Source organism: Herpailurus yagouaroundi, unplaced genomic scaffold (assembly GCF_014898765.1).
Source record: "Herpailurus yagouaroundi ecotype Mexico unplaced genomic scaffold, PumYag 142, whole genome shotgun sequence".
Lineage (NCBI taxonomy): Eukaryota > Metazoa > Chordata > Mammalia > Carnivora > Felidae > Herpailurus > Herpailurus yagouaroundi.
The window spans coordinates 37,123,364-37,139,760 of NW_024412397.1; the positions used below are offsets into that span (position 1 = coordinate 37,123,364).

Consider the following 16,397-nt stretch of genomic DNA (forward strand, 5'->3'; position numbering starts at 1 on the left):
TAAATGAACATGAAATGAAACAGGTAAGATTGATACTATATCTCTAGCAAAATTTTTAAATTAAACATTAAAAACTAGAGGTGCCAAAAGCATCTGATTAAAGCTTGAAAGAAGAGAACATAAAATGCATTAAAACTTCATAAACTTTTTGCAATTTGAATGTATTTTAAAATCTGTAAAATAGTCATCCTCACTTCTACTGTTACAAGGCTGGAACCAAGCTAAACAGAATTTCTTTCCACAAAGGCATCTCAGAGAAAACAAAAAGAAAGGTATATGATATGCAAACTGAGTAAAAGTTTGACCATAACCTTCTCTTACCTTTGACCCAATGAGCGTGTACAGCCACTGAATGGTTTCATTGTGGTTTATTACTCCATTCATCCCATCCACATACAACATAATCTGGCCCAAAGCTACAGAAGAGAAGAGAAAAAGGAGGAGACGTTATGGTTTTATATGTATATGCAATCTTCAGTGATCATAATGTCGGTTGAGATTTTCATATTTTAAGTGCACAGTGTGTTACAAACTGAATCTGAAGAGATTTCCTGAGCTCTTCTGAAATTAGCTAAATCTCATCTCAGAGAGAAAGTCTTGACCATGGCAGAGGAAGCAAGGGCTATTCCTGGTGTCTGGAAGATGCAATTAAGGTACCAAATACAGTGATTGTTGTTTCTGTGTGTCTTGATGCATAAATGCATGCTTTTATGTTTCTATATCTGTGTGCAGTCCCAGACGGGGCAGCCATACCCCCGGGACGGTGTCTGGATTGTGGCCTCCCACTGGGGCCAAGAGGAAAAATCAAGTTTTTAAAAGCAACCTGGCAGGTCTCAGGTGCTATGCAACCCTCCTGATTATCATTTTAATCCTTTAGATAAGAGATAAATACGTATTTTATTATTTGTAATTCCTTTGAAAGACTGTTCAGATTCTTTTAAATGTCAGAAAGCATGAAAAAAATAATTTTTCAGACACCAAGTCCCAAATTCTTAGTTAAGGAAAAGACAGTCACTGCATATTATCATTTTTCACCAGAAAGAAAAGATAGGCCATATTACTGCCTTGTAAAAAAAAGTATTAACTCTAATTTTTCAGTTCCCTTAATATCAAAATCACTTGGGATTCTAGATAATGAACAAGTTACATACATGACATAAATAGGCTTTCTTAAATCGCAGGTGACCTCCTAAATCCTTTCACCCATCATTAATTGGCAAAGGATTAACATTTTCAGGCAACACTTCTTTTCGTGGTCACAGGACATATCATTTTAGAAAAGTGGAAAATACGGAAGAGTCAAGTGAAAATAATTCAATAATGCCACCATAATTCAAGGATAATCATTCTTAACACACAGATATATTTTCTTTTATTCATTATACATGCACACATACACGTTTATATGTAGGTTGTAGGAAAATGGCACTGAATGAAAAGAGTAAAACATGAAATAGTGAGCATACACTAATTCCAAGCATAGAAATATATGTGTGATGTTAGAAAATACTTTCCTAGCCAACAAAAGATCAAATAACAAAAACACACAATTGCTGTGAGAAAAAGGATGCTCTTCAACATGCAAAAACTCAAATTTTCAAAAAACTGAATATATGCTTGGCACAATAAACACTACATTTGTGAAAATAACTGATTAATATTCTACTTAGTGGTGCAACACTGGAGATACTCCTGTTAAAATCAGGAAAATTAAAAGATGGTGCCCACTAAGCCCCATGATTATTTAGCCCTATTACAGAATTTCAGGCAAATTTAAAAGACATGAAAATTAATGAGGGGTAGGAAGGTTGGAAATGAATATATAATACTGTCATTCTTTGCAAGAAATACAGACCTGATTAAAAATTCATCTACAGAATTTACAATGAAGAGATCACAATTACGACCACTTTATCATCTTCATGAGAAAGGTGTATGTAACATACAAAGAAAATCAAAGTTTAAGGTAAAGAAATAATAGATAAACAGCCATATGATAGTATGATAAAGGCTTAGATGATTTACTGTATACACAATTCATACAAATTTCTAAGAAAATACTAAATGCCAAGAGAAAAAAGTCAAAAGCATTTCGTAAGACAGACAACAAGCTATTCTACAATAACACACCAATTTGTCCATCATCACTATACTAAAAAAATTAAAAAGATAATGAGGTAGCGTTTTCTGTTAAATCAGCGGAGGTATTTTTTTAAAAGAAATAATTAGGTATCAAATGCTTAAGAGGTTCAACAAGTAACCTCACACATTACAGGTGGCAAGGCAAACTGATACAAACCCTGTAATAAGGCTACTCAGTGTTGTCGTTGCTTTAAAATAATTTCATTTAATGCCCACTGTGTGCCAAGCTCTAAGGGGGCACTTGAAATGTTACTCCCATTTGACAGAGGGGAAAAAAAACACAAGGCTCTTGAAAGTGCAGGAACTACTCTACAAACCCCATTGATACCAGGGGGGCCTGGGTGGCTCAGTCAAATGACCGACTTTGGCTCAGGTCATGATCTCACGGTTTGTGGGTTCGAGCCCCCTGTCAGCTCTGTGCTGATAGCTCAGAGCCTGGAGCCTGCTTCGGATTCTGTGTCTCCCTCTCTCTCTACCCCTCCCCTGCTTGTGCTGTCTCTCTCTACTTCAAAAATAAACAGACATTAAAAAACAAAACAAAACAAACAAACCATTGATACCAAGGGGCAGAGGCCACCTCCAGCCAGGGTAGGCAGGGTAGGTGGGCTCCTTTATGTCAGTACTGAGAGCCTTAAAGTCCTCTCTGAGCTCTTCCCCATCATGGTGATTTCAGGCATCTGTACTAAGAAAAAAACCCTTAAGTTAAAATAATAATAATAATAATAAAGCAGTGAAGACAGTCACTGAAGTGTCACCTCTATTAAAATATTAACTAATACCGGGGACACTTGGGCAGCTCAGTCAGTTGAGCATCCCAATTCCTGATTTCAGCTCAGGTCATGATCTCGCCATTATTGAGGTCGAGCCCTGCACTGGCTCTGTGCTGAGCGGGCAGCCTGATTGGTAATTCCTCCTCCCCACTCCCCTCCCTCTCCCCCTCTCTGCCCCTCCTCTGTTCTCTCTAAATAAACAGTACTAAAGTAAAATGAAATATTAACTAAGACCTAAATATCTATCATAGTTCTAGAACTCAGCTCTAGTAAATGACTGCATAGGTTATGTCCTAACCCATTAAATGCTTCTGATAAGATAATTAAAAAGTAAAAAATTATAAACATGACCTAATTCAACAAAACAGTCAAATCTTCATGCATAGAAGGGAAGGAAAATACGTGAAATATTAAATATTAATTATTAAATATTAAATACATGAAATATGATTGGTATATGTTCTTTGGATATGTTTTTTTCCCTTTTGTATTTCCCACTATGGACATCTATTACATCTGTAATAGAGAAGTAAATAAATAGACAAGAACAAAATATGATTGTTTAATAGAAAGTATCAGGTGTTTTTCTTGGTTTTTAGAATTTATTTCCTAGCCCATCCCTCTCCATATACCTCCCTCCTTCAGAAAGATACAGCCCACACCTTCAGGGAATAACACTGAGAATTCAGCACATTCTACCCCCATTTTTTTCCCTTTCCCCCTTTCTTTCCTCCTCTCCCACCCAAAACAAACTGGCAAATCTCCAGGGAAGGGAAGCGTGTGCCACTGTCCTCTTCCTATTCTACTTCACTGTTGAAGCAAATCCTCCGGCAGATTTTAATACTTTCTTCTAAATTGGCCTAAAGGCACGGGGGAAGCAATCTACCCTCTACCCTTTGGAGAGACGCACCCCTAAAGATGACCCTGCCTCTAAGGCTGAAAAGTTAGGAATGAAGATTTTCACCCTAACAGCTCAGGGCCACCCACAATGCAGGAAGCCCAAAGGCCAAGGCCCTACTACAAAAGAAGACAGCAAAATGAGATTTAAAAGCCAACTTGAATTTCTGTAAGTTTTCTGTCAGCAGCTTCCCTCCAAGATTCTATTCTTATTGACAAATCACATGGAGGCAACTCACCAGAAAGTTCACGTCTAAGGGAATTCAAGTTTCTGATCACACCAATTTATCACATTTTGATCCTCAGAAGTTTTCCCACTAGATCTTTTGTATCCCAGCCCTAATGCGGAAGCACTGCTTGCTGTAAAATCCACTTCAGACACAAGAGGGCGCTAAATGGATTGAAGTGGGTTAACGCTGCTCTGATTCAACCACAAAAACCCACCAACCTAAATGTGGGCGGATGAATAGAACTCACACAGAAAGAAAAAGTAAATGGCCTGGATTGCGGGAGTCATGAAAATCAGTGATTTGCATTTTCAGAAAGAATGAGGAAGATGAGGATGTCAGAACGGAGGAGTGGGTAACAGCCCAGGTCTGAAAACAGAGTGCTCAGGGCGCTTGCTGTTCTGCTGCTGTGGAATTTACTCTGGTCATACTTATGAATATTTGTGCTTCAGTTTCCTCATCTCAAAAGTGAGATAGTAAATATTATAGTATCTATTTTGCAGGGGTGTTGTAGGGATTGAGTTAGAACAATGCCTGACTCAGAGTAAATGTTCAATAAATGTTAGTCCTCTAAATTACCTCACTGAAGTCCATTATCCACGGAACAGAAGCACACATTGAAAGAATCTCAAAGACATGAAATAGGAGAGTAGACCTTCTGCCTAATGCTAAGTCATAAAAGTTTCCTCCAGTTTTCTCTAAAAATTTTATAGTTTGGGGGTGCCTGGGAGGCTCGGTTGGTTGAGCGTCTGACTCTTGATTTTGGCTCAGGTCATGATCCCAGGGTCGTGGGATCAAGCCCCACATGCTGAGCATGGAGAGTAAGAAATGGGCAGACGACATGAATAGACACTTTTCTAAAGAAGCCATCCAGATGGCCAAGAGGCACATGAAAAGATGCTTAATGTCACTTCTCATCAGGGACATACAGATCAAAACCACACTGAGATACCACCTCATGCCAGAGTAGCCAAAATGAACAAATCAGGAGACTATAGATGCTGGAGAGGATGTGGAGAAATGGGAACCCTCTTGCACTGTTGGTGGGAATGCAAACTGGTGCAGCCGCTCTGGAAAACAGTGTGGAGGTTCCTCAAAAAATTAAAAACAGATCTACCCTATGACCCGGCAATAGCACTGCTAGAAATTTACCCAAGGGATACAGGAGTGCTGATGCATAGGGGAACATGTACCCCAATGTTTATAGCAGTGCTTTCAACAATAGCCAAATTATGGAAAGAGCCTAAATGTCCATCAACTGGTGAATGGATAAAGAGGATGTGGTTTATATATACAATGGAATACTACTTGGCAATGAGAAAGAATCTGGCCATTTGCAGCAACATGGATGGAACTGGAGGGTATTATGCCAAGTGAAATAAGTCAGGCAGAGAAAGACAGATACAATACGTTTTCATGCATATGTGGATCCTGAGAAACTTAACAGAAAACCATGGGGGAGGGGAAGGGGAAAAAAGAAAGCTAAGAGAGGGAGAGAGGCAAACCATAAGGACTCTTAAATACTGAGAACAAACTGAGGGTTGATGAGGGGTGGGGGAGAGGGGAAAGTGGGTGATAGGCATTGAGGAGAGCACCTGTTAGGATGAGCACTGGGTGTTGCATGGAAACCAATTTGACAATAAATTATATTTAATATAAAAAAAGAAGATTCTCTCCCCCTGCCCCTCCCCTGCTTATGCTTTCTCAAAATAAATAAAAAAAAAAAAATAGAGATGTCTACTATATGACAAAGTCATTATAATACACTTACATACACCTATACATATACACAATCCTTCTCAAAATATATAAAAAAAATTTTTTAAAAATTGTAGTTTCAGTTATTTAGATATATGATCTGTTTTGACATAATCTTTGTGTAAATTGTGAGGTTTAGATTGAGATTCACTTTTTTCCCATACACATTTCCACTGAATCCAGCACCATGTTTTGAAGAGACTATTCTGTTTTTATTTAACTGCTTTCACAAATTTGCAAAAAAAAGAAAAACAACAGTCAATTGGCTATGTTTGTGTGTCTCTATTTCTGGACTCTCTCTTCCATTCATCTATCCCTTTGCCAATACCACACTATCTTGACGACCATAGCTTTAGAGTAATTCTTATAATCAGGTAATAGGATTCCTACAATTTCACTCCTTTTCAAAATTCTTTTGGCTATTCCTGTCCTTTGGCCTTCTCATATAAATGTTAGAAACAGCTTGTCTAAATCTACATAAAATCTTTCTGGAAGTATTAGGAGAAATGCATTATAAACTTTAAGAACAGACATCCTTACTATGCTGACTTTTCTAATCCATGAACTATTTATTAATTTAAATCATCTGATTGCTTTCATCAGTGCTTTGTAGTTTATAACTACAGATTCTGTGTATGACTTTTTGCTGAAGTTTAAGGTTTTCACATTTTTTGGAGCTACTGGAAATTATATTAAAAAAATTTCCATTCTCAACTCTTTATTACTCTCATATGGAAATAAAATTGATTTTTGTGTGTTGACCTCGTATCCTGTAACTTTGCTAAATGTATTAGTTCTAAGAGTTTTTAGGTTTTGTTCTTGTAGATTCCTTCAGACTTTCTACTTAGACAATAATGCTGTCTGTGACCAAAAACAATTTAATTTCTTCCTTCCCAATGTATATCTTCTTCCTTCCTCCCCAGCCCCCATCTTGCCTAACTGTACTGTACAATGTTGAACAGGAGTGATAAAAGTAGACACCCTTGCCTTGTTCTCAATAATTTGAGGAAGGCATTTAGTCTTTCACAATCATGACATCAGCTGTAGTTTTTTTTTTTTTACATTGTCCTTTATCAAGGCAAAAAAGCTCCCTCTAATTTCTAGTTCGCTTGTTTTTGTTTTTTTTTTTAATAAGTAAATGCTGATTTTTGTCAAATGCTTTTTCTATTTCAACTAATATCATGTGGATTTTCTGCACATAATTAATGTCGTGGGTTACACAGAGTGAACTTCAAATATTGAACCACCCTTGCATTCCCTCTTGGCCATAGTGCATTATTCTTTTTATATATTGCTGCATTTACTAATATTTGCTGAAGATTTTTGCTTCTTGGCTCATGAGAGATACTGGGTTATAGTATCCTATCTTTCTCTCTTTTCCTATCATGGTAATTCTGGTCTTATAAAATGAACCATTTGGTGAAGCATCCTCTCCTCTTCTACTTTCTGGAAGAGACTGTATGATATTGGTTTTATTTTGTCTTTAAATGTTTACATTAACCAGGAAGCTACCTGGGTCTGGAGATACCTTTTTAAGATTAGTAACTGCAAATTAAGTTTCTTTAGTAGACATTGTTAGTAACAGTTAAAAATAGGGCTAACTGGGTTACCCATTTTACCTTGGGTGAGTTTTAATAGTGTGTGGTTTTTAAGGAATTAGACCATTTCACCTAAGGTATCAATTTTAGGTGCTTAGAACAGTTTATAATTCTCTTATTACTCATTTAATGTCTGTGGGGTCTATCATAATATACTGTCTTCATTCCAGATGTTGGCAAATTGTGTCTTTTTTTTTCCCCATCATCATTGTCATTTTTTTTCAAAAAAATCTATTTTTATTTTTGCTTCATTGTTTTGTTTCCAATTTTGCTAATTTCTACTCTTTATCATTTCCTTCCTTCTACTTGCTCCAGTTTTTTTTCCATTCTGTTTTCTTTTTCTTCCTCCTCCTCCTCCTCTTCTTCTTTTTTAAGAGAATGCCAGAGACAGAGAGAGAGAGAGAGAATCCCAAAAAAGAATCTGAGAGTGAAGAGCCAGACATGGAGCTCAAACTTATGAACCATGAGATCATGACCTGAGTGAAATCAAGAGTTGAACCTTAACAAACTGAACCACCCAGGCGTACCTTTATTCTGGTTTCTTAAGGTGAATGTTTGCATTATTTTTTCTAAGATAAGCATTTAATGCTAAATAGTTCCCTCCATGCATTATTTTAATCACATTTCACAATTTCTGCTATTTTGTTTTCAATTTGTTCAAAATATTTTCCAATTTCCATCAAGAAGTTCTAACATCGAAACTATTTAGAAGTATGTTAACTTCTAAGCATACAGAAATACACCTGTTATCTCTGTTATTAAAAAGTTCAATTCCATCATGGTCCGAAAACCTATCATATGGTTTCGTTTCTTTTAAAGTTGTTACGATCTGCCTTATGGCCCAGGACGTGGTCCATCTTGGTGAATGTTTTACCCACATTTGAAGAATGAGGGTACTCCACTGTAGTTGGGTGGAGTGCTCTGAGATTCTCAATTGGAGTCAGTTGGCTGGGGGTGCTATATAGTTCCTCTATAGCTTTGCTGACTTTTAGCTGACCAGCTCTACTGATTACCAGAGAGGAATGCTGAACTCTCTAACTATAACTGATGATTTTCCATTTTTTATTTCAGTTAAGCTTCTGCTTTATCTATTTTGAAGCTCTACAGTTTTTTTTCATTTCTGGGTGAACTGACGCTTTCATCATTATAATGTCCTTCTTTACTCCTTGCTGTTTTATCATTACTATGATGATGATGATGATGATGATTCTGGAGTCCACTTTCTCTGATGTTAACATGGACTTCTTTTAAAACTTTTTTTTTTTTCAACGTTTATTTATTTTGGGGACAGAGAGAGACAGAGCATGAACGGGGGAGGGGCAGAGAGAGAGGGAGACACAGAATCGGAAACAGGCTCCAGGCTCCGAGCCATCAGCCCAGAGCCTGACGCGGGGCTCGAACTCACGGACTGCGAGATCGTGACCTGGCTGAAGTCGGACGCTTAACCGACTGCGCCACCCAGGCGCCCCTGGACTTCTTTTAATTAACATTTGCATGGTATTTATTTCTGTTACCCTTTGCCTTTAAACTACCTATAACATTTTAATTAAAGTAGGTTTCTTTCCATTTTTTTTTTATTGTTTATTTTTTGATAGAGACAGAGCTCAAGTAGGTGAGAAGCAGAAAGAGAGAGGGAGACACAGAATCTGAAGCAGGCTCCGGGATCCAAGCTGTCAGCACAGAGCCTGACGTGGGGCTCAAACCCACAAACTGTGAAATCGTGATCTGAGCCGAAGTCAGAGGCTTAACCGACTGATCCACCCAGGCACGCCCTAAAGTGGGTTTCTTGTAGGCAACATTTCATTGGATCCTGTGTTTTCATTTTGATTATCTCTGCCTTTTAAGTGCTATGAGTAAGCCAGTTATATGTAATTATTGGTGCATCTGAAGTCAGGTTTATCATTTCTAATCTGTTACTGAGCCCATCTAGTGAGTTTTTTATTTTGGCTATTTTCATTTCTATACTTTCCATTTGGTTCTTCTTTATATCTTCTATATCTTTCTTTACTTAGACTTCCTATCTTTACATTTACTTCAATAGCATTGCCCTTTCCTTCTGATGCATTTTTAGACTGGTTGCTTTAAAAGTATTTAAAAAGTCTAGTATCTATGTTGCCTTGGCACTGGGGTGTGTTGATTTATCTCTTCCCATGCAAGTTGAGATTTTCCTATTTTATTGTATGCCAAAATAATTTTGGCTTATTTCCTGGACACTTTGAAAATTTTAAGACTCTGAATTTTGTTTAAATATTCCAGAAAATGTTGACATTTTTGTCTAAGCAGGAAATTAACCTGGTTCAACTCAAGCCACAAGTTCTGACCTGTCTTTCATGGGCTGTGGTTCTAGCGCCGGTTCAGTTTTCAAAATTCTCACTGTGCCCTCTGGATTGTCCCACCCAGTGACTGGTTTGAGACTTGGGCATGACCTGCCTTGTTGCTCCATTCCCACATTCTGCGGTATGCTGTTTAGGGCCAGATTCATGCATGTACAGTTTGTGTGAACACAGGGCTTCATGAAAAAAATCTTCAGGTAACTTTCCTGAGCTCCTCCTACATAACTCCTTGATACTTTTAGGTTCCCTGGGGTTCCCCCTCTTAGTCCTTCAGCCAGAAACCTGGGCCATTACATACCCTGATCTGCCACTTATTTTCTGTGACTGTGTCCATATCTGGAGTCAACCTGTGGGAGAACCACGGGAAAGAAACAACATGTGTGCCTCCGAACCCTCTCGTGACCACGGTTCTCCCTCCCAGAGAAAGTTTACGCCTTCCCTCCCTCTGAGTTTTGGGTGCTGCAGGCCCCAATTGCACACAATTACCATGGCTATTCTCACTATGGAGTCACCTAGGGGCTAGGGTGCAAGATAACACAGGAAAGGATAAGAAACATGGGTAGCTTTTTTACTCTGAGTGTCTGGAATCTTTTTTCCTCCTACTCAAGCCAAAAGCAGAAGGCTGCTTCTGGAACGCTCTCTGTCCATACCAATGCCCATTTCTGGGTTTCAGGCTGATTTGAGTCCAGACCAGAGAACACAAGAAAAATGTCAGAAGTACCATCAGTTCAATGCTATTTCAAAATCTAGACTTTTTCCTCCTCTGCCATTTACTCTTCAGGGCCCTCACGTAGTTGCCCTATGTTTTGCCCTAGCTTACACTTGTATTTAACGGGAGGCATGGGATCGCGTTTGCTTATTCCATCTCACCCAGAATCCAGTCTTCTCCCTGCTCTGCTTTTAGAACAAGAACCCCAGGGATGCTTGGGTGGCTCAGTCAATTAAGCATCTGACTTCAGCTCAGGTTATGGTCTCACTGTCTGTGGGTTCGAGCCCACGTAGGGCTCTGTGCTGACAGCTCAGAGCCTGGAGCCTGCTTCACATTCTGGGTCTCCCTCTCTCTCTACCCCTTCCCCACTCACACTCTGTCTCTCTCAGAAATAAACATTAAAAAAAATTAGAGTAAGAACTCCAGCAGCGACATGGAAGGTGGCTTGGAGAGAGCAAGTCCTATGGGGTCTTGGCCTCTGGAATCTAACCCCATGGTTTTCAATACCTTCTCTCTTCTTCCTTTCTCTTTTCCCCTCCCTCCCTTTTACTTTCCTTCCTTCCTTATGTTCATTCTTTTTTTTTTTTTTTCTAAGTTGGAGGTCTTTTACTCCAAGAAGCCCTTACAAGGAATGCTTGTCAACAGGTAATTCCCAGACACTTTACTGGATTTTGACTACTCCCCGCACCTTAACACTAGCCCCCCACCCCCACCCCTGCAGTGGATCCCAAAGGGCCCTGTTCACAGCACACAGCACCCAATCACCCAGGCTAGATACTGGAGCTCTGGGTGAACCTGCATCTTCAAAGACCCTTACTGGGTTATGGAGCCAACCTAGTGAACCTGCACTGCTTCTTTCAGGAAACAAAACACAATAGAAAACAGAATAAATTTCATTTATTCAAATAAGGACTATCTTTATTCTATTGTAAATTTGATTTTTTTTTTTTTCCTGGAGGCGTCTGGCCACAAGAGTTTAGAATCTACTCTTCCATGGGGCGCCTGGGTGGCTCGGTCGGTTAAGCGTCCGACTTCGGCTCAGGTCATGATCTCACGGTCCGTGAGTTCGAGCCCCGCGTCGGGCTCTGTGCTGACAGCTCAGAGCCTGGAGCCTGTTTCGGATTCTGTGTCTCCCTCTCTCTCTGCTCCTCCCCTGTTCATGCCCTGTCTCTCTCTGTCTCAAAAAGATAAATAAACGTTAAAAAAAAATTTTTTTTAAAAAAAAAAAAGAATCTACTCTTCCAGATTCCTTCCCTTCCTTTATCCTCCACCTCTAAAGAGTCACCTGATTCCCTCATTTCTTCTGTGACACAGGCTTCAAATTCATCTTGTCTTCCCTTCATCCCTGCCTCGGGTCTGGCTTCCATGATCTTGACCAAATTGCACCAAATGCTGATCCCAGCTGGTGTCCCTACCTTGACTCCCACTCTTTAGGCTAATCCACGGTAGATATTGTTACCGTTCCATTTTCCAAAGCGTCAAACACATCAGCTAAAGGCTGGAAAACCTTCCGGCTCCCTCCTGCCTTAAGAGGGGGACTGGAACCCTCACCTCCCTAATCAACCTACCTGCCTTTCAGCTTCTTGCCCAGACCACCTGGGCTTCTGGGACTCTGAACCTTCTGCCATTATCTAAGGGCTTCAACGCTGAACCTATCAACCTTGAATTAGTTACCCGCACCTCACATTTAAGAGAAGTCGTTACATACAAAATATACATTCATTCTACAAACCAGAGTTAGATGTAACTTTTCTTGAAGAAATTCTTACACATCAGAGAGGTACAAGAAAACAATCCCTAATTGGTTATTTGCCTTCTTATACGTGTCCTTCCTTTTGGCCCAAGTGCCAAAAAATGCCATGGAAGAAGCTAAAAGGTGATTCCTCCCTGGCAGAGTCATCCTGACTTTTTCAACAAAGCACTCCAATGTTACTGCCCTGTGTAATCTTTTAATAAACCCTTCAACCATTCTTCTTATTCAATATTATAGTGAAATTTAAGGTCACACATATTCTAGAAACAGGTACAGAGATTCAAGAGCTGTATTTATCTGCTTAAGAGAGTTGGTTAAATTTAGGCCTAAGTGTTTTTAATGCAGTGTTGTTGTTGTAGTTGTTTAAAGTGCTGTTGTATCTATACAACACAAAGTGCTGTGTGATATACCTATATCACATAATTTACTATAAAACAGCCCTTTTATGTACTAGACAAGGCTTCAGTTTGTAAACTAAGGTATCTACTTGCATAGTTGACCCTACAGTTCCATCATGAAACCAAAGATTCCTCCCACTGAAGTTTGACTATTTCAATTTACCATTCTACATCACCTTCCCATGATTTTTTTTTTATTGCATGTTTGGGTAGCTTTTCATTTTGATTTGTAATTTCAAAATTACAAAAAGTTATAGGAATAGCACAAGCAACCTTTGTTTACTCACATACATTTTGCCCAAATTCATTAACTGTTCACATTGGGTACTGTATACTTTATCTTTATATCAGCTTAAAAATTTTTAAATAAAAAAATGGGTATATTTAAGGTGTATAGCATGATGATTTGATACACACACACACAGGGAAATGATTACCATAGTCAAGCTAATTAACCTACCTCTTCACATAGTTAACATTCGTGTATGTGTGTTGAGATCACTGGAAATCTCTCCCAGAATATTTCAGGAATTCAACAATAGTATTAATTACAGTCATCATGCTTCTACATTACATCTCTAGACTTACTTATTGCACTTACCCATTCTTGATTTTCTTTTCACAAAAGCAGGAGGAAGGAAAGCCTATCCTCAGCCATTTCCTAACATCGGATATTTTACCATTTAAAAACGTGACTGCAAATTACTATTATTTATTTAACCCAAAGCACAGAAAACCAAACCAACTCTATGAAAAATTAAAGAAAAATTGCCTCACAACAAGGGCAACTGTCTGTGACCAACAATTATTAGTGGTCACAAAGGTATTTTCTGGAGTGGGGGGAGGGTGACCTGTGACTTGCCCATTGGAAGTGAAGATAGATGTTGTCATGTTCTTGGATACAATTCGTTCTTCCCGGAGGCAGATGTAAGCCCAAGACTGACACTGCTTTCTTCAAGCAGAACACAGTGGGTGCTCTGACAGTCTGCAGTGAGAGTTCTTAAATCAAAGTTATCTCCAGAGAGGGAAAAACCACTACCACTAAAACCTTATCTTCTGAAAAGAGCTAATTCATCTGAGACACAAGACTTCAACTTATTTTAATTAGACCATTAGAACTCACTCTTCTTAATTCTGAAATGGATTTGCAGATCCCCAATCTCCATTATTCACCAAAGTCCGCAGTAAATAGTGAAAAGAGGTTAATAATGTGGACATTCTTGGAAATAAGTGGAGACTGTGGAGTCTGAGTTACTACCGTCGTCGGCCCTAAATAGCAAGCCCGGGCCCAGTTTTCCCCAAGGGCAACTGTCAAAGAAATACTCTTTTCGACACTGATTACTGCATGAAAATTAAGGAGAATAAGCTGCCAATTCTAGACTGGAGACAAGAATTTAATCAGCACAAAGAGCTCCAACAAGGTGTCAGAGTTTCAAGTCCCCTGCTGACATTTAGTAGTATTTGCAATGCAAATTTTCCAAAGCATTCTTGGAAAAATTACTAACCTCTCTTCACCCGTGAATGCCCCAAAGGTCCCCAAGATAAATTCTAAAATAAATCAGGACTAAGGGCCTCATTTGACACTTGTAAATTTAACGACTAAGTCTCAGATAAGGGAGGGCCTTTCACCCAGGCTCCCTAAAACAGGATCATTGGTGTGGTTCTTTCTGACAGACCTTCCCATCAGGTCATTATGCAGACAAGCCCTGTCCACATCCCCCTTTCCCATCTAAGACCACTCACACAGGACCAAATTGTTTCTGGCCGATTCCTTCACCTTCCAAACCCCAGCTTCTCATGCTGCACATTTAAAAGTAGCCCTTCCCCAGCCATCACTAAAGAAACAGCCTCGTTATAGCCAGGGCTGTTATGGCCTCGATCACCCCTCTGCTCCCTAACTTCTCTCAATCTCTGCCATTGTACATCCCCCCATTTTTTTAGATAAGGAGAAACCAAAGAAATGAAGAAAAGTTCAACACATTAGCATCTTTCGAGCTTCTAAAAATTTTTAACAGACCACTAATTTTTCTATGAAGAGTCACTCTAATGATGTGCTCCATGACGATCTCCCAGAACTCATAGGCAGTGACATAACAGCACATGCACACACCCTTCCTAAGGCGTCACAGAGCCAGAGATGAAATAAACCACAAACTCCACAGGCCCAGCAATGACTCCAACTTCCTGCTCATCTGAGGTGTTCCATCTAATTCTGCTTTTCCCACAGGGTCCCAGGGTGGCACCAGGAGTCTGTGGCAAGGCACTTGAGTGCCTCTGGGGAAGAAGCTCCTCCCCTGGGCTAGGGAGGGGACACACAGGAAGCAAACACAAGAGTACCACCCTCCGAGTGACTTACCTGTACACTGGGGTGACAGAGGCAATAGGCATGAGGCTTGGGGAGACCACTGAGACCCAAGCAGTGGGTGGGATGAAGTGGGATGGAGCTCATAAACACCCCAATTTAGAAACGGGTGGGGTTGGTAAAGCCTAATTAGAGAAGACTTCACAGAAGAGGGCAACATACCTCTTGCACCTTATACATAAGGTATAAGCCATACCTTAAACACTGGGGCACACTAACCTGCAAGGAAACAGAAAGCTTCTAGGACATGAGAAGAGAGAACTTACGTCAATGCTTCCCCTGATTTCTGCTTTCAGGACAGTGTAGCATCAAGGAAAACTTCTAGAACTTTCCATGTTGCCTCTGCCAATTGTGCCCAGGCTCCTAAGCCTCAATTCACACATTTCTAAAATGGAAGGAAAGTCCCACCTGGATCCCATGTTGTAAGGATGAAACAAGGTTATGTATTAGCCCAACACATGGCTGATGGTCCAGGAGTTCTCACTGATGCTGTTGTTTAACTACATCTCTCGACTTCAGCTCTGTCATCTGGGAGATGGAAGGGTTTAACCTAAAGACCTCCAAAGCCCTCCAGCTCCAAAATCTTACATTTTCATGACATTATAGCCCCTTGTGGGGACGTAATATGAAGTGTCTGGCACCAGGGGGAGCACTCCTAATGGGTGTTTATATATGCAGTCCCAGGCACCCGAGATCTGACTCCAAAAAAATCAGAAATAAATGTTTGGGCATCAGTTAAAGCAACCAGAGTATATTCCGGTACGCTAATTTTGTACTTCTATTTAGAATTTCAACACCTTTAAATTTTTAACTCCCTAAAAAAAAGCCTCAACTTATGAAACTTTCCAACTTACTAAAATTCCACCAACTACTAGTGAATCTGCATTAAAAGGGGACTTGCTACTGGCCTCCTGCATGGTGCTGGCCTTCTCCAGGGTGTTGCCTCTGCACCCCCTATAAAGCACCTATGCCCTGTAATTAAGTTGGCTCCCAGTATCCCAGGCAGTGAGCCTCTCCAGGGCTCTCAGGCAGGACTGCAGGAGAAAATCATTGCCTAGGAAACCTCAGTCATTGCCTAGGGCCCCTAGGGCCCTACCTCCAGCACCTGATTTAATTGGTCCTGGGTGTGGACCCGGCATCCATGCTTGTCAAAGCTCCATAGGTGATTCTCCTGAGCAGCCAGGGATGGAAACCACTGGTAGATACTAAACTAAACCATTATCTAGGAGATGTGCTTGGGTTAGGCTCTCTCCTGGCTCACTCTCAGCACTTGTTTTTAAGCAAACTCAAACTCAAAGGCAAACACAGGAAAAACCAAATTCCCATGTCCAATAGCCATTTTCCATGCTTTCCAACAGAGCAGAGGACTGTGGATAGGACAAGGTGGATGACACTATTTTCTACCAGCCCAACCTACTTCCTTCCTCCCCGAACTCCAAATTTCTACAAA

General features: G+C 40.0%; 1 protein-coding gene across 13 annotated transcripts in view; it reads right to left on the reverse strand.

Annotated features, from left to right (window-relative positions):
• The window catches only part of FHOD3 (formin homology 2 domain containing 3), a 472,216-nt gene that overhangs the window by 195,754 nt on the left and 260,065 nt on the right, over window positions 1-16,397 (reverse strand). For all 13 annotated transcript variants that reach the window (XM_040479041.1, XM_040479040.1, XM_040479036.1 and 10 more), the window contains one exon: window positions 322-416. In XM_040479041.1, coding sequence (XP_040334975.1) covers window positions 322-416 — 95 coding nt within the window. The remainder of the gene's footprint in view (window positions 1-321; window positions 417-16,397) is intronic.